We start from the raw sequence: 19,405 nt of genomic DNA, 5'->3' as shown, positions 1-19,405 counted from the left end.
ATTTCCGACTCACACACTCACCTCTGCTGGGACAAACAGCCAATCAGCGGAGACTTAATAGGATCTGTATTCGGCACGGTATTTAAGATTAGTTTAATGAGTGATCAGTGTAAACCTGATTTCATTTGTTTCTTTTACTTCCTTACATTCTTAATTAAACATGTAGTGGTCCTGTTGCCCAAAGGCTTTTTTGCATGTCCCACTATAAACAGGACGTTAAATAAATAACTTCCAGTGGTTGTGAATGATGTGAAAAGTAAGACCTACTTTTCCTTCAGAAATATCATTATTTACTGTCAAAACATGCACTGTCCTTAACAAGATGAGTCACATCAGTTGTGACTGATGAGAAATAACAGAAAATATTTTGGCTTGTCAAAAGTGACAGAGTACATTATAGCCTATAATGCATGTTGCAGTCGAAATGTGAAAATAATACAGAAAATAACTATAAAAGTGCACTCAGTAGAGTGCAGATCTCCACCAGACATTGTCAACAATTATGAAAAAAATCATTGCAATACAAGAAATCCTTGATGATACAGTCATAAATGTGCACGCAAACCATTAGGCTTGTTGGTACAGTAGTTTGTGAGATTAGTTGTGGATAGACTGATACAGGCGCAGGTGCGCACACACACACACACACATACATACACGACTAAAGGCATGATTTTGGGGATCAGGTGAGAAAATACTATATATTATGCTGGTGAGTTCTCATGGAGAACATTAAAAAAATCGTCTGCACAGATTTTCAGAAACTTTATTAAAAACCTGCAATAGCAAATAAAAAAGCCACTCATAGATGTTTTATGCACACATACAGTCTGTTACATAGTTGATGCTGACAAGAATACAGCACGCTTACCATGCTGTAGTGTTATTTACTTTCAACTCAATGAACTCCATCTGTTCATGTAAGATAACTGGGAAGAGTAGAGAGGAGGAAAATCCATTTGAAGAGGATGCTATTTTATGGTTAATTACTTTACATCACTAAGTCTCAGCACTTGTTTTGGACACAGAAAAGGCACTCCAGATTACTGTAATCAACAGTTCTTCTCATAACATGGTGACAGAAAATTCCCCCCCAAAAAACAAAAAACAAACTCAAAAGCACACAAAAGTAAATGCTTAAATCTCCAAGACAACTATTAAAATAAAGTCTGTGAGAGTCCAGTCATGGTGCTGCACAAATTCGGCATCATCATTAAAATCCCTCAAAGCCGAGTAAAGCACTGTGGCTCAAGCTAATGAAGAAATATGACTGGTTTAAAACTGACAGCCTAATGGCCGTGATAGTAAGCAGTTACCACCAGCTGCCTCAGTTTCATTTTATACTCAGCATTAAGTCAATATCCTTTTGCCAAATTTATAAACATCTTCTGATTGCTTCCAGAGCTCCTTTTAGCTCTTCCCACTAGAGTGGAATAAAACGCCAAATCCACTTATTTGACGACTGATGTGACGAATAAGAAAGGGTTACTGTTTGGTACCTCTGGGCCAGAGAAAATGACAGAGAAATTTAAAATGACTCCAACAACAACAGAGTCATAAAATTACCACAAAAAAACTGTTGAATCTGATATGAGGTTAATTACTTTATTTTTCTAAATTTAATATTAGAGATACAACCCACTCATTATGTATGATATTGGAAATAAGCAGTGCCGGACCTTGCACATTAGGAGCCCTGCAATTCCTCTTCTCTCCGCTCAAAAATAAATAAATAAATATTACGAGGAAATAAACATAAATAAATAGAAATGAACAACTTTAACAAACAAAAAAGGGGAGGTTAGGGCCCTGTACCCTAGGAAGCCTATAGGTAGATCCACCTCTGGAAATAAGTTATATTGTAAAAAAAAATTTACCATGGGATTACAATTAAGCTGATTCTGTTTGCACTTTTCTACACTGCATACATTTGTCTCAAACCTGGCAAGTGTGTTTTCATGGCTTTGCTTCACCAGTTTTACACTTAGCTGTAAATACATGGCCAACAGTTTTGCTGTTGGTGTCAACATAGACTTTGTTCGTTTTCTCCTCTGTCTGGCTTGATATACAACAGAAGCAGTTGTGCGTGCTGTTTTGGGGGTTTCTCCTCAGATGACGAAGATCTGTGGCCTCAAGCGAGTTGCGTGGCTGTGTATGGCAGAGCTTGACACAACTAAAGGCATCAATTACAATCAGACATGTAATGTGGCTATCGGCATTGTTTGAAAAAGAGCTGATTTGCAACATTGCCTCAAAAAAAAAAAAAAGAAATTGAAAGAAGACACATTTTTGTGTGAGTAGTGAGACTCCACATGTGTGTAAGGCTGCATTTAGGGTGCTTAAGCAGATGAAAAACACAGACAACCCTTGGCAAACAATGAAACACAATGTAGTCGTGTCTGTTAATTATTTTAGCAGCATTGAAAGTATTCCAGCCGAACAAACACTTCATCAGTGCAACAAACTAAAACTTAGGCTGCAATTTTACTTCATCAGCTAAAATATTTTTGTGTTAAATGGTTTGTGCATGCTCATACCTCTTAGGGGCCACGTCCAAAGGCATTATCAAGAGTCTGTCACACTAGCTGACTCAAAGAGAAAAAATGTTGATGGTAAAAACAAATGCACAAGAGATTGATTTCAGCTTTAAAAGCAATAAATAGCATAGTTGCATAGCATTTCTTCAGATGTGTTAATGAGTTATTCACCCCCAATTGACCATTTGTATTTCAGTAACTCACCACGTTATTTTTAATTTGTGAAGAAAGGATCCAAAAACTGAGAAAATTCATGATGATTTGAAGTCATAGGTGACTGCTTCTCTGGACCTGAACTCATCTGAAAAGTGTGCTGAGGTCTACTGAGTCCACATTTCACATTATTCTTGGAAATCATGAATGTTGCGTCTTCTAGGCTAAAGAGAAAAAGATTCATCCAGACTGTTACCAACACAAAGTTCAAAACCCAGCAGCTGTGATGGCATAAGGGTGTGTTAGTGCACATAACTTGTACATTTGTGAAAGCACTAGGACTGTTGAAAGGTGCATGCAGGTTTTGGAGCAACATATACTGCCATCCAGATGACTTTTTTTCAGAGACATCCCTGCTTATTCCAGCAAGACAATGAGACACATTCTTCACATTACAACAGCGTGACTTCGTAGGAAACGAGTGCAGGTACTAGACTGGCCTGCCTGCAGTCCAGACTTGTCTCCCACTGAAAATGCGTGGTGTGTTATGATGCACAAAATACAACAATGGAGACTTCAGACTGTTGGGCAACTGAAGTTGTATATCAAGCATGACTGGGAAAGAATTTTGCTTCCAAAACTTCAACATTAATGTCAGTTCCCAAACGCTTACTGAGTGTTGTTGAAAAGTGATGTAAAACCACGGTGAGCATGCTCCTGTCCCAACTTTTTTGGAATGTGTTGCAGGGATCAGATTCATAATGAGTGTATATTTACAAAAACCCCCCAAAACAAAACAGTTTTTCAGTTTTAACACCAAATATCTTTGTACTGCAAATCATTTTATATGTTGAAATGGATTTGCATGTCATTGCAAATGCAGACTTCTTGAACTACATTATATCAAGAATTTTCTTCATTTTCTAATTCTTTGTCAACCGTGAAGCCATATGAAAAAAACAAAGTTTTCTTCATGTATTGGGGGTTAGGGGTAGGGTGAAAGGTTAGGGGGTGAAATATTCCTTTAATAACCTTTAAAGGTCAATGGACAGGTAAGTATGCTCAGCGTATCCCCGAATGTCACATTTGAGTATTAAAAAGGGGAAACATTCTGTCGTTATCAAAATAAACGGCCCCAAGGATTGTTCTGGAGCTTAGTCAGGCCCACTGGTAGATGTCCAAACCACAGCTTTGAAAGATTTTCCATTGGAATTCGTATCGGACCTGTCAAGGGGCCTCCAGTCAGAAACCCTGGTGCTGAGCGTCCTAAAGCCTATTTGCAAATTACCTCCTTCACCAGAGTCGAGGGTAGAATAACACACAGCAGCCTGCTGTCTGTCCGAGACCCAGCTACCTGGGTCAGCTACTGCAGGGAGAGAGATATGGAGCAGGACCAAGGGGGGGGCGGGGAAGGTGTCAAGCATGGCTAACCAAACCCTACTGATAGGAGACCTGCTGCTCCTTCCATGCTCACCAACTGGTGTCCCCTTTCTGTTATTATGGGTTTTTTCCTAAAGGAAATGTCCAGAGTTGTTAGCAGCAGACGTTTTAGTGGTTTTTGACATGGGGCTATAATAAAGCAGAGTGAGGTAGACTTGAGCATGGTGTTCGTGTTCTAGATTTGCATGATGGATGGTGGCAGTGGCTGAGTGGGACAGGTTGCCTGCTCTAATGGGTCTCTGAGGAACTTAATCAGCCATTCCCGCAGCGCTAAGGATAAATAACAAGGTGGACAACTCTGCTGCAGGGCGGTCCAGCCAAGAAAGAGCTGACTGATGGCACTCGTGCAAAAAATAGCAAGAGATCCCTTTAGCAAGATAATGAGCCTAATAAAGAGTGAAGGCTGAGAAACTGAGACACACGCTCCTAAAATACACCTATCTCTGTGAATCAATCTGTGTGCATTCACAAGTCATCTACATCTGTGGTAAAGGACACCATAAGGTGTGTCATTCTTTGTCAAACTACACTTTTTGACTTCGCCAAAAAAATCACGACGTCATAGTATAATAATAAAAAAAATGATAATAAACTTTATTTGTATAGCACCTTTCATACAAGAAATGTAGCACAACGTGCTTTACAAGAAAGAAATTAAGTGCACCAGGTGCTTCACATCAAAACACATAAAAGACAAAAAGACATAATAAAACCTGCATGTAAAAATAAAATAGAATCAGAATAGAATGCATCTTCAAATGGATAAAATCCACTTGATAATAGTGGTAAAAGTAAGATAAAATAAGGATAAAAATTGAGTGCACAGAGTGCATAACATAAAATGGAAGATAAAATAAAATATAACCCACTGACATTAATAAAATAAGCAAAAAAATAAGAGTATATAAAATGCATAAAATCAAGGAAAATGCAACATCTTAAAGATGTGCAACAGTAGCAAGTGCAAAGCAGAATGCAAAGCAGCTACGTTAGAGCTAGTTAAAGGCTGATATGAAGAGTTAAGTTTTTAGTTTTCTTTTAAAAATATTTAGCGAGGCGGCCTCTCTGATATCTATCTATAGTATGGCTTCCAAAATGTAACAAAAAAGTCATACTATAGTATGTTTAAAAAAAAAAAAAAAATAAATAAATATTTATCATATAATATGTATGTGTGTATGTATGTAGTTATGTATGCATGTCTGTAGTCCAACATATGACAAAAAAGTCAAAGTATAGTATGGCATCCAAAATATGACAAAATTATAAATGTCACAAAGAATCACAAAAACAACAGCTTCTGAGGTCTTGTTTGTCTGCAGTGGATATTGTACAGAAATAACAGACTTATTCCCTTTACCTGTAAAGTAAGATGCAACCAGAAAAACAACACTGTGAAATGTCAAAGTCACGCTGTGTTTAAATTAAACTAGAGATAAGCAGTGAATTGCTGTCTAATTGTAAACAGTAATTATTGCAAATACAAACACTTTGACAATTTTCTGTTTAATTTGCTGTTTGTTATCCTACAACAATAAAGTAGACAGACTCCAACAGCTACTGCATCTAAAGGAGTCAAATCAGTTCTGTGCAAAACAAAATTAATACTTTTCTTGACACACACTCTGCTGCTATCTAACATGCTCTAATGAAGTCAGACGCCAGTAGTTACACTTTCGCTCTCTAGTTTCAGAAATTTCCCCACAACATAGTCTTTTTCTTACACTGTAATTTTCTATTTCTACTGTATATGTTGTAACATATGCATATATGGAAATCATTTGCACACAAGATGTAATAAAGACAGCATTTTTTTGCAAATTCTTCCTCCATGTAAGTCTTGCCTGACAGAAGCTGGTGATCAATGGCATTCAGATATTGTGCTTATTTTGTAATGCTTGGCTCTGATCCATTGGATCAGAGCCAAGCATTAGGTTGGAGGTTTGATACAGATTGTGTTATGGAAAGATGAGAGACTGGCATGACATTGGCTCTGCAGTTGCGCCATGAATCTCTTGGCAACTGGTGTCATAATACAAGGTACAAGGTAGATTTATTCGTCATTTTTCTTAAATGTGGTTAAAGAAGAAATGAAATTAGAGTTGACCCTAAGTCCTTTTGCATCTTTTTGACGTCGAAGGAGCAGTTGAGGAGTCTCACAGCCTGGGGAAGAAGCTGCTTCGTAGTCTAATGGTTCTGCAGCGGATACTTCTCTGTCTTTTTCCAGATGGCAGCAGAGTGAACAGACTGTGGTTGGGGTGGCTGCTGTCTTTCAGTATCTTTTGAGCGCTGTGCAGCCACCTCACTTCACCGAGGTCACTGATGCTTTGTAAATGGAAATCAGTGATGTTCTGGGCAGTTTTAATCACCTGCTATAGATTCTGATGAAAAATTGTTGGTTTTCAAAAAAAAAAAAACAAACCCCTGAACACAACCCGAATGAGACAATAAGCTGATACTATTATTATTATTACTTGCCACTGCCGTATTTCAATGTCAAAGAATTGTCTGTTCCTAGCCAAGTCTCTGTGTAACACCATCGTGCAGACACATCTCCCCAGCCATTTGTGTTTGGACCACATTACCATGTTAGGCTTTGTATTTTAGTTATTACGTGTTGAGAGAGCAGCCTGACAACATGACTGATGACAGAGAGGATTGTTGTGACGTGGGTGTGAATTAATTCAGATCTGTCTGTAACACTTACATCACACGGCAAATAGACACGACAATACAATTTGACTTGGCAGTAGACTTCTCCTTTTGGGAAGAATCCCTGCTGCAGCAACACAGCACAACAATGTGAAAACATGACACATGATAAATAGCATGCAAATAATCACCCAGTTGGTATTAGTTAGAAGCTGGCACTATCCAAGGTGCGTACAAACAGCAGACGTAACCAGGTGGAGGTTGCAGTGAGGAGCCTCTGGCAATAGCTGCAGCTACAAGTAAAAATCACATCTGCTTTCACACTGGATGTGAGTGGAAATACAGTGGGTAGCCCACAATTCACTGCAATAAAATGTGATGGTTGAGACAGAGTTGGAGTAGCTGACAGCACACTGTGATATGTGACTTATAGTGTCCTTTCAGATCAAACTCATTGAGGTTATTAAATAAAAGTGACTGCTTAGCACAATAACCACGTGCTGTCTGTCAGAGTTGCCTCCAGATTGTCAGAGTAGTACAAGTTGTACAACACATTCCTTGCCCTTCTGTTTGAAAATAAAATTTGACAAAAATTGAAAAATTGAAAAAAACAAAATTTGGCTGAAGTGAGTTGCTTAGAAAACATGGGAAGATGTGGAGTTGTTGATGGTTGGCACTGCAACACTCACAAATTTAACAATGTATATGCAGCATAAAGAAGCTGTGAGCTACAAATTGTCCTCAGACAGTGAGAGGAGCGTCACGTTTTTTAAGATGTAGTGTGTTGAGCTCGCTCTCTGGTACCATACTAAAGACCATATTAACCAGGAAAAGGGGGAATGAATGAATGACTAGATGATCAACATGTGATAATAGCAGAATGAGAGAGTCCAGCCACAGTGAATGTACCACATTGTTTTATGCTATTCCACCACATAGACATGTTTTATTTATTTTTCGTGTTTTTTGGCCTTTATTGGAAAGGATAGCTATAGCGTGAAAGGGGGAAAAAGAGAGGGGATGACATGCAGGAAAGGGCTGAGGGTGGAATCGAACTCAGCTACTGTGGAAAGGACTTTGTACATGGGGCACCTGCTCTACCAGGTGAGCTTGGGGTGCCCCCACTTAATTGATAAATGAATGAATGAATTTTTAATTTGTTAAATTTAAAAATGTGTACTTTATTAATCCCTCAGGCAAAATTAAATTTTTCATTCTGTTGCCATATACACACAGGCCTGAAATACACACACATGAATAAACAGGACCTATACATGTATTAAATAGGAAGATGTCACAGTAAGGGGGATGCCCATGGACATATGCCCCAAGAAGTTGGGAGTTAGGAGCCTTGCTCAAGGCTACTTCAGCAGTGCCAAGGAGGCAAACTGGCACCTTTCCAGCTACTAGTCCACACCTGATATGTGGTCAGGACGGGGACTTGAATCGATGACCCTCAAGTTGCCAAGCCAAGTCCCTGTGGACTGAGTGAGTCAACTGAGAATGGGATGAGTAAACATGGTCCATCCGCCAAATTCACATTAATGATGCGAGGTGCAAATTTCCTGTACAAACTGTCTATATTCATCTTCTCACTCACCCTCAGTGTGGCTCTCCTCCCACATTCAGATATATTGATGAGTGATAAATCTCATAAATTCCCCGTCAAAACAGAGAAAAATTTACCACAAATGTTAAGTCTTTTGACAAAACCAAGTTGTACATTTAGAATTGCAATCTGTTGAACCTCGCTGTGGCTCATGCAGTTGAGGACCTCCGTTATGGCTGTCAGTGTGTGTTAAATCACCAGGAATCACCTCTCTGTAGGTCAAATGAATAATTCTTCTCTATCGCTCTAGTGCACGACATTGATCTCCTGGCGGCAGCAAGTTTTGCCCAAAAGAGCTCTGAGCCCGCACTGGATCGCACACAACTCAACTATAAATAGTGTCCCACAGAGTCCTTCACCCCTAAGCATGCATGCAGTCCATGTGATGGTCTGAATAGAAATCCAGCTGTCTGGAGAGGAGCCTGTTGTTTTGACAGTACGCTGCTGGATCTTCACATCTTGTCTCTGTCTCTGGAACTAATCAATCTTGACGCTGCAATATGCACAGACCGCACCTGCGTCCTCTCTGGCTACCACGCACACACGCGCACACACACACACACACACACACACACAGACACATATGGCGTATACACACCCGTGCGAATATGTAATTCTACACACATATCACACTGTTCTAGCTCAGAATACTATAGTAATGTCTCTTTACATCAGTGTGGGCAGAAGGAAGACAAAGTACATTATGTCAGATGTAAAATAAATAAATAAATAAAAAATTACAGCCATTTCCTGAGATGTGTAGGACCCAGCTGCCAAAAAACCACACAAAACGGTGTGTTCAGAAGGTCTCGAGGGTTTGGCTGTTAATAGTGCTCTATAAATCCTCAGGGGTGGCCATTTTGAGGAGATGGGGATCTGGGTTGTGTCTCTGACTCCTTTTTCATGCTAACACTGTACACCTGCACAAGCACACATGACTGCCCATTCAAAATCACACACACATGATTGTGGTATAGCTGCTGGTTTATGTGGGAATAAAGTCCAAACAAGGAAATAGAACAGAGTTGTCCTTTGCCAAATGTTAGTCACAGCCCATAATGGGTTTTGGAGGATTCCTACATGTCTGCACTGACATTTGGGTGAGTTTTGGCACCGGAACTCTAAATCTGAGTTCTGGGAATCACATGCATCAGCAACTAGTTTCAAACTTTTCAAAACCAAACACATATAACTCTATGTACTCTCGTCAGTCGGCTGGTGTGAAGGCTAAAAACCAAATATAGAGTGTTCTAGTGTTGAAGAGAAGATTAATGGCGTAGATGACAGGGAACCACCCAATGTGTTCATTTCCTGCCATGTGCCAGAGCGCTCTCTCTCTCTCTCTCTCTCTCTTTTTCTCTCCACACACACAAATTTCAATGATAATATCAACAACTCATTCCAGTAGGGTTTTATTACACTGCGTACCTACATGTATGAGTAGTCCTGAAAGCAAAAAATTTGACAGTGTCATTTTGATGTTGTCATTTTACAGGACTAAAGTTAATGTTGGCAGGATTCATGTGAAGGGGTTTGGACTGTTAAGCCTTTATTAGGACTCTTTAATGCAATTAGTATACATGCATAATGTCTACATGCGTAAAAAATTGATTTTCCCAAAGTTTGTGCAGAGAATATTCATTTCAGGTGGCACCACATAGTACTGCAGTGGGATTTGATGTTAAAAAGCTAGAGGGAACATCAACATAGCTTTCATGTATCTGGTCATTTAACTGAAATGTCACACTGCATTTAAATGAACACAGTGGCTCATCACTATTATTCTATTATTTTGTTAACTTGATTGGGCTGGTCACTCTTTGCAACTGAAGACAATCAACAAGTAGTAACTAATCACCTCACATGTGGGGCGGGACTTGCCAGGAATAGAAGTGGTATCCATAATATTGCCTCAGGCTTTAGTCCATCGGTTAATAAAGAGACCTGGATACAGCATTGGAAGCCCAATCCAAGAAGCCAAAATCGTTCAACTGCCATGCATAAAATCACCCAGATGAAAGCGCACTACAGACTTAGTGGCGGGCCGAGCCAGCTATCTGGTTTAGCACACTGCTAACTTAAATATACTTCCTGTGCGACTTTTCTAGAAATTCAAAATGCTATCAAACCAAACGAATCAAATTCCGATGTTAAAATGAGTCGCTTTGCAAAGGTTGTGATACTCACAACCAGACTTCTTGGAACCTGCTTTTGGAACAACAGTGCTTTGAGCTGCTAATTTAACATTGTAATATGCTCACAATGACAGAGCTATATGTTAGACAAGTAGGCCTATTACAGTAACTATTTTAAAATTCTTATTTGTCAAATTATCGTTGTTGGAATACTTGAGTCTGAACTAAAGTTGCAAACCAATCAACAGACCAACATTGCTGTGCTTTTTAGCCATGCTAATTATAATAAGCTGAATTACCCACTGTGTTTTGAGGCCAGGGCATGAGCATTTCTTCAATAAATCTATCAAGAAAATTAATGCGCACATAAAAATTCCTTCATATTACATCTTATTTTGATAGTGGTATGATAGGCTGACCCAATATTGCCCACATGTGTTTCTTCTTAAATAATGACTACAAAATAGTTTGTGGCTCACAAATCCATCACAGCATATTAACCTACAATAAACTGAAACTCTTGACAAAAGGCCCAGAAATCTCCCTCCTTATAAACTTAGCTATGTTCTAATGAGCACCTTGTATTTAAAAGACATACAGTAGCATGTGTTACACTGGGCTACAGTAGACAAAGTGGCAGATATTGCATAGTAACCCAATTCCAAAGAAAGACAATTTCCTTTCTGGACATCAAAACACTTCAATAATATGAAGCAGAGTTTCATCTTAATGCTTCTTCTATCAAGTAATAACAGTGGATATTGGGTCCAGAGGGGAGGACTTCTCGGCATCACGCACAGCCGTCCATTCCACGGAAACCTGCGTGGTGCTGTGAGTGCATGGCTCATGCTCTTCAGATCAAAGTGGTGATAGTTCATCAGCACATACCACAAAATATTTGCTTGATAACAGCAGGCAGATTTGTCAGATCAGAGCATAATAAGACAAATTCCTTTGTCCCAGCTTGAACTCCTGTGGATGAGAAAGGTGCTGGGCACAGGGACGTCAGGGTTTATTAAATACTATGAGAGATGTGAAATATTTGAGTATAAGAACAGGGAATCAATACATGAGATGTGATTTTCTCCAGTGTAAGTGAGCATTTTTGTTTCTTACTTTACTTTACAAACACGTCCTTTTTCTGACATGTCTGTTTTCAAAGAAATGTACCACGCAAAATGAAATATAAACTTCTGTATCACTTCCAATCAGTACTATATCGAATTGGGGATGATGTTGTCACTTCACATCAATTTGTATTTCTACAGATGATTTTATTTACAGGCTTTCTGCTGCACATAATGATAGTGTCAATAGGAAAGGATCCTTGACTTGATGTATCATTACCACTCTAATTCACGCTGTGCAGTACTAATAACATCTGACAAATTAGATACTTGCATAAACACTCAAACACTCGAGTGATGAAAGGGTTTTAAAAGCAAAGAAGAACACACGGGAGGCCAGACACATCACTGTGTCTTTAAGGCAACACTGACACTGAGATCCTAATAAACTCAACATGTATCTGCTTAGTTCGTTTAAGGAAAGCACGAATGAGGGTTACGACTGCAGTGACAAATTACAGAAAGACTTGTGCAGAGATAATTTCAACAGTATGTGTTGCGTGGGCCAAAATTTGCTCTATTTGCAGTAATTTAAAAATCTTTAAGGACAGGGCAAACACTGCGTCTGTAAAACTGTTTGAACTCTCAAACAACAGACACACATATGGCTACATCCCAGTCTCTCCGAAAGTTGTGAGATATTTCAGTCAAAACCACAAATGCAAGTCTTGTGGTGCAAGAAGAAAAAGGGTTCACCAAAGTCATTAGGGTCGTTCATCTGGGAACGATGAATATCTACAGAAGTTCCTACCAATCCATCTAGTGGATATTTTTCAGGTTAAGTGAAAGACTTTAACTTGCTAGTGGCACAAAGGAAAAGGCAGGGTATCACAAAAGTTATTATAATCCATCCTCTGTGGACCACAAATGTTTGTACAAAGTTTCTCATCCAAGATATTTCACTACAGACCAAAGAGCCCTTATTGCTAGCATGGCTGAAAATCCGAAGACTGTGTCTGTGAAACTGAAAAAACTAAAACAGTACCTTCTGCTACTGCTTCAGCTATCATGGGTAATATCATATAATTTCAAAATGAGCTGGCTATTTACCATCATATGGGAAGAAATCCAAATACCCCGGGAGACCTACAGATAAAAAAAGAAAAAAAGGAAGCACATTGCCTTTGTAGCGTGACTCCACAACCCAACAAATCAGCAAGCTTCACCATTTCATTATTTGTCAAGATAAGTGAGGCGCACCTGTGTTATGAGAAGAAGATTCAAACCAAACGAGACAGCGCAGGCAGCCTCTGCACATTCCAGTCCAATAAGGAAAGCTGGGCACCATGGTGAGCTCCGATCACAGGAACAGACCTTCTATGTGGACATGTGAGAGACATCACAAGGCAGACTGCTTCCTTCTCAGGGAAGGGCCTTTTTGCATGTCAGCGGGATCTGAATTGTGTGGGCGGCTGTAATCGAAACATACCAGCCATATGTAGAGACTGTGCTACCCCTTCCATATGGGATTATTTACACGTCTTCTTTGTTGTTCAATGATCAAAGAGGAGGAGATCCATTTGAGTTGATTTTATGACACATTTTAGCAAATTTCTAGGGGGTGATTTTAAATGCCCTGTAAAACCTGTTCCACAGCATGCAAGACCACCCCATTAAGTCTGCTATCCCGCATGAATATAAAGAAAATCTGACTTGGGTCTGTAGACGTTGCTACAGACTGTGAAGGGATATGTGTTTTTGAATGGCGATGAATGTTAAAAATCCATAAATTAATCTGAAATGTAAAAATCTTAAGAAAAAAGAAAAAAAAAGCTGCACGAGGACCATAACAAAAGCAGTAACACCATAAATTTATTGTGGAAAAAAAAGCAACATTGGGAAGAAAAGAAGTCTATTCTGGCACATTGTTCATCTTTATATTACAAAAAGGAGAAAAAGGCTACAAATCTTGATAATTTATACAAATACAACCACTTTCAAAAATAAATCTTTAATTTAGTAAACGCTCTGTGAACAACTTTCTGCAATAACCCACCGCTTGAGATCCCTGAGCAGAGACACAGAGTTTTTTACATCTTCACTCAAGCAAATAACAATTATCAGTGTTTGTTCATAAACACCTTATATACACAGGAAAACTTAGCGAGCTCTGACTATGGTGTGTGTGTGTGTGTGAGGTGTGGGGGCGGGAATGAACTGTGATTATTGTACTTAGCATATCACTAGTGACCATCAAAGACAAAAACAGAACAGTGTGACTGAAACAAGTGACATATATTCAATTTTTATCCTCCATTGTACTCTGTATATATCAAAAATGACTCACGTGAGATTTTCTCAGTAATGAACACAAACGTGTACATCACATCTGCTCACTTCCTTCATTTTACATGTAAAAACACAGTGCCAGCTGGTTCTGATGCCAAGGTAACACAAAGCAATAACTTACAATGTATAAACTAAGGACACATAGTTCAGGAGGTTTTGTGGCCAATTACAAACAAATGATCACAAATACTGTACATATTCTTACTTACTGCAAGGTGCTGTTTCACTTACTGTATGCTGTCAACAAACAAACAGACAGATGTTAATTACACAGAATATATACAAAATGAGACCTTAAGACTGAGCTTTAACAAAATGGAAAATACTTCATGTAACAAACCAAACTTGCTGGGTATCTGAGCTTTGACTGGCTACTTTTTTGCTGCAAGATTTTCTGTATACTATACACAATGTAGGTATATATTAGGATTCATTTATACAAACACAATGAAATTAGTTTTATTCCAACAAAAACATTAAAATATTTCCCTCAGCCGTGCTTTCTGTGATGAAAAGGTGTGCATCGGCATAGCTTTTGTATTTGGTTTGAAGAACTCTCATCAATTTCAGCTCCACAGACTCATTTGTAAAAGCTCCAGAGGAGTGGGGAGACATGTGCCCCAAAACTATTGTACCTGCCTCTTTGTTGTCTGTGACTTCCACAGAAGGTTGCTTAATATTTCCATTCATAGCGCCTAACTGTGGTCAAAAAAATTGAGTTACCATGGTGACTTGGCTTTTCTTGCCAGTACAGAACAAGAGGCAGTAGTGGTGAAAAATGCCACCTGTGTGCTACTGTACACTGATGGAGAAGATTCACACCTTTTATTATAAGGCATTACAGTGTGAAAGGAGCCCCATTTCCTTTGCTTTTGAGTTGTTGTTTTTTTGCCAAAACATCCTGTTTTTGGCAAAGTCCTGCCTCAGTGGAGCTTTTTGAGGCTACTGTTGTGCTGTAATGGCTACCAAATTAAATTCCCTTTTTCAAGTCTCCAAATATCACATCTGCTACAAATGGTTTGCAGTGATGGTGCCAATTTTCATATCTTCACGAGGAAGTGTGTGTAATCTCTTGAGAAAAACAAAGTGACCCGTCAAGGATGTGAATAAAGACTGTAGTGATTTAAACTTAATTCTGTGATTCTGGATGGTATCCAAGTCTTCATATTGCCCTTTTTTTCCTTCATTATCAAGGTAGAATTCTTGAATAAATAGTGATTGAAAATCTCCTTAGAACAGTGCTCTGAGATTTTTTTCTCTCTTTTATATTTTCGTTCACACTGCTCAGGGGCAAATTCCACCCCTTTGAACTACAATTGTTTACTTTAAAAATCCTAATTTATTACAAATGTTGAAGGATGTACCTATGGTCTTATTTCACTGAAGTTCAAGTGCTGTAGTTATAAAACAAAAACACGAAAAACAAAAATGTGGTTCCTATGAGAGCACTTATGTTGAAGAAAGATCTAAAGAGCCCAAATACCATGCAGCGCCTGCCAAAGTGTGAGCAATGCTTCGGCTGCTGGCCTGAGGTGTATGCAGAGCTCAGGAGTTATTAGGAGGGCTGTGCCGCACAGTCACGGCCTCTCTGAGCAAACATCCTCACTGAGTTTCTTCCGTCTTATCTGGATGAGAAGAGAAAATGAGGAGAGTTTAGGCCGTCCTTTTCCAAAAAGGTCTGGCGTACAGATGGCAGGTAGGCGGGCAGGGTGTGGTCAGGGACTCATGGTCCTCAGGCCCTGTTTCTCCATGATGTTCCACAGCTTACGCAAGTTGGACTGGGTGATGGTGTCATCCGGTTTCAGTTGAAGTGCTCGGAGGTAATTGGCTTCAGCTTCTTGCAGCTTCCCATTGAGGTGAAGAATTGCCCCTAGGTTCATCAAGGCAGCAGGATACTGAAACCCAAAAAAAAGGGACTTAGTATGAAACTGATCTTGTCCTAAAATTACTATAAGTCCACCTCAGGGTTGCTTGAATCTTTGTTCCAAGGATATGCTGTCTTTTCTGTTCAAGAATAGCAACACAAGAGTCATATCCTGTTATTGATATGTACCGTAGGTATAGTTACTATAAACAGTGAGTCAGCTGTGAAGACATGTTAAGAGTGAGGTGACTTACTCACTATAACAGTTATTTACTCACCACTAATGGTCTGTTTATAGAATTAATTTAATTAAAAATTCAAGCTTTACAACATCAGAGTGGCTGAGTGGATAAGATGAATAATGCAAATGAAGTCTAACTATTCACATTATGTGGGTATACATAATTTAACAGGGACATGAATTTGACCAGAGATGTTTTATATCCCCAAGTCACAGCTTTAATTGTCTGGACACTAGACTCCAAACAGACACACACTGAACAGATGCTATTTCTTAAAGTTAGAGCTTCAACACTTTAAAATGTAAATACTACTACAAAACCAAGGAAAATGTGGATGACTGCATGAAGTTATAGAATTAACAGTTATATTGTACTTTCAGAAAAAACTGTGGGAGAACATTTGCTCATCCTGTGAAGCTATACAGCAGACCTTTACACGTTATTGGTTCCTGTTTGTCAGATCACACAGACTGTGGTGCTGTATTTGGTATTTGGTAACCATGCTGCGTTGCGTGTCCCTGTGTCTTGTCTGTGGCCACAGATGTTATAGGGAGCAACCACCACTTTGAAGTGGGTCTAGATGAATGTACTGTAAATTCCTGCTGGTGCCAAAGGGCACTGCAATAGGCGGATGAGTCATGAGGACATAAGTACAGGAAAAGTGTCCAGGGTACAATCACGGTAAGACCGTTAAATATCCAGGCCAAGGGAGGGGCCACATCTGATCTCCATTTTAGTTAGAAGTGTGGAAAACATGTCTAATCCTGTAGTGAAGCTACTGTTTTACTGCTTGAGACTATTGTAATTTCTGTAATTGCCACTTCTAGGAAAACAGCTGAAGTAAAAATGGCCAATCGTGTGCTTTTACTGCAGTGTTTGTGACTTTTTCTCATAATTATCACCCCTATACATCATTGCCACATGGAATGACACATGATTATGTCATCTTGACATTCACTAATGTGCTGTACCACAAGAGCCTTAATTTCTTTCTCATGGCCTATTAACTAATCAAGAGTAATTTACAGAGCAACACTCTTGGGTGAGAGTATCTTTTATAAATGTTATGAGAAATCTGTGGAATGTTATGAGAAATTAACGAAAACTTAACTTAACTATTCACAAATGTAGCAGTGCTGCAGAAAAACAGTAAGAGCTTACAAGACCAAAGTCTAGTTGTGCTACGTGGCTCTGTGGTGTGAACATCCCAGTAACAATGCAAATATTATGATGTTAAGCAGGTTAGGCTTACCATACAAAATAAGTGTGTTAGCATGCTTATATTTGCTAATTAGCACAAATTAAGTTAAACTCAGGCTGATAGGAATGTCATTAGTGGTATAGATATGTCTGTGTAATTTGTATGTATGTAAATTGAAAAATAGGTTATGGTATCACCAAAGTTATTACAATTCATGCTAGAGTGAACACAAATGTATATGGCAGATGTCATGGCAATCTAGTCAAAAGTTTTCAAGAAACTCTGAACCACAAATGTAAACCTTATGGTGGCGCTAAAGAGCAAGTCAAGGGATCACCAAAGTCGTCAAGATTCAAATAATAGGTATAATAATAATAATAATGATAATAATGATAATAATAATAATAATAATAATAATAATAATAATAATGACTAGTGACACTACAGAAAAAGCCAGATGATCACCAAAGCCAATGTGATTCACCCTCTGGGGACCATGAATGTCTGTACCAAATTTCATTCCAATCCATTGTTAGATGAGGAGATATTTCATAAAATATTTCATTAAAATTTTTGAGCTTATGGTGCCACAAACAGTAAAAAATCTCACCAAAGGAAAAGCGTCTCTCTCACTTTGCACACAGTACATGTTTTATTTTGAGTTTATTTTTTGCACATATATATTTTACTAATCCATGCACTGAGACTGCTTGTCAGAGAGGTCACCATACACAGAAAATATGCAATTGTTTGGCCATTTATCTTGCTTTGTTTACACCGCAGGGTGTGTGAATGGCTCTCCTTTGCTAGACTGTTCCTCTCTTGTCTCACAAAACTCTCCAAACATCCCTGTGTTTTTCCAGTGTCAAGCTTGGATGAGTGATGCTCCATGCATGAGAATTTCAATGGGAACAATATGTCCAATAGTGCTGCTTTTCTCACAGGGGGAATTAAATTGATGAATAAATCAAAGAGACTCTGGGATAATCCTATTGTCCCTTAGAGAGGAGCCACTTCTCCCCTCCACATATATGAAACATGTTACACATGCCTCAGCCAAAGTAGAGGCTGGCATGACCAACACTTTTACTGTTACTCTCTGACTCCAAGTGTTGTGTTACCTATTCATACACATAATGTGCAATTACATTAATCCCATAGCAAAACAAAATTTTCTCTCTGTTTTTCAATTACTGTCCACAGGAGCAGCCAGAGTTCTTGAATTTAATGGCCAAGGTAATTCTGAAGCTGTTTTGAAATAAATTACTTTCTATTTGACCCACTATTTGAAGGTCACACCACAAAATAATGCTCGGGGATCACTTTGTTGGGGGATTTTTACTACTCAGAATAATCCTAGCCAAAATATATCACTTGTTTATACATATGGATATAGTTGAAAACGACAGTAAAGGACCCACACACGAACACTGTATCCACAACATGTAGGTGACAAGTAGCTGTATATTGGCAAATGAGTGTGGAATTGGTGAGGATCCAGTGTTCAGTCTCAGCCTCAGTCAAGGGCGTAGGTTCGGTTTCAGAACATTATGATTCATTTATTATTAATCATAATAAGTTAGGATAAAATTGGTTATTACCCTTGTCATAATAATGTGAGTACACCGAAACATTTCCACTAAAAACTCCCTCTAAGCACCTACCATATAATTTTCTTGATTGCATTTATCTGGACAAATATTATCGTTACATGTTGTTAAAAACAACAGACAAAAATTGCACACTACCATTTCCAGTGTCAACAATGGGCCATTCAACTCAATAAATAAAGTTTTATTTATATATTTAAAACAAAGAGCATTACCTTTCACTGCATTATCTTTGATTGAGTCATTTTTGCGAGAATTATCTGCAAAAAGAAATTAGTTCTAGACTTTATACACAAAAATGCAGAGAAGGTCGGGGAGTTTTTTCAGCACCCAGAGTGGTGTCAATCACTTAATCACTACCAGGAAGGCAGGACAACTGGTATGATGCATGAGAGGCCAAAAATTTGGGACCCAAAAAAGCCTGCAAATCACTCATTACTGCTTGTAAAGCATGAATGTATGGTAATAACTCAAGGTGATGATAGACAAAGATGATTTTGATCAACCCAGAGCCTCTACCATCTGGATTTTGGTGGTTTGGTGTTC

General features: G+C 38.7%; 1 protein-coding gene across 1 annotated transcript in view; it reads right to left on the bottom strand.

Moving 5' to 3' along the window:
- Positions 1–13,447: 13,447 nt before the first annotated feature.
- Positions 13,448–19,405, bottom strand: part of tmtc2b (transmembrane O-mannosyltransferase targeting cadherins 2b) — a 117,036-nt gene continuing 111,078 nt past the window's right edge. The window contains exon 12 of the mRNA XM_042495971.2: positions 13,448–15,837. Within this exon, the coding sequence (XP_042351905.1) occupies positions 15,658–15,837 (180 nt within the window). The 3' untranslated portion in view covers positions 13,448–15,657. The remainder of the gene's footprint in view (positions 15,838–19,405) is intronic.

Source organism: Plectropomus leopardus, chromosome 7, assembly GCF_026936395.1.
Source record: "Plectropomus leopardus strain MGB_pleo_1.0 chromosome 7, ASM2693639v1, whole genome shotgun sequence".
Taxonomy (NCBI): domain Eukaryota; kingdom Metazoa; phylum Chordata; class Actinopteri; order Perciformes; family Serranidae; genus Plectropomus; species Plectropomus leopardus.
This window is presented reverse-complemented; position numbering and strand designations above follow the sequence as displayed.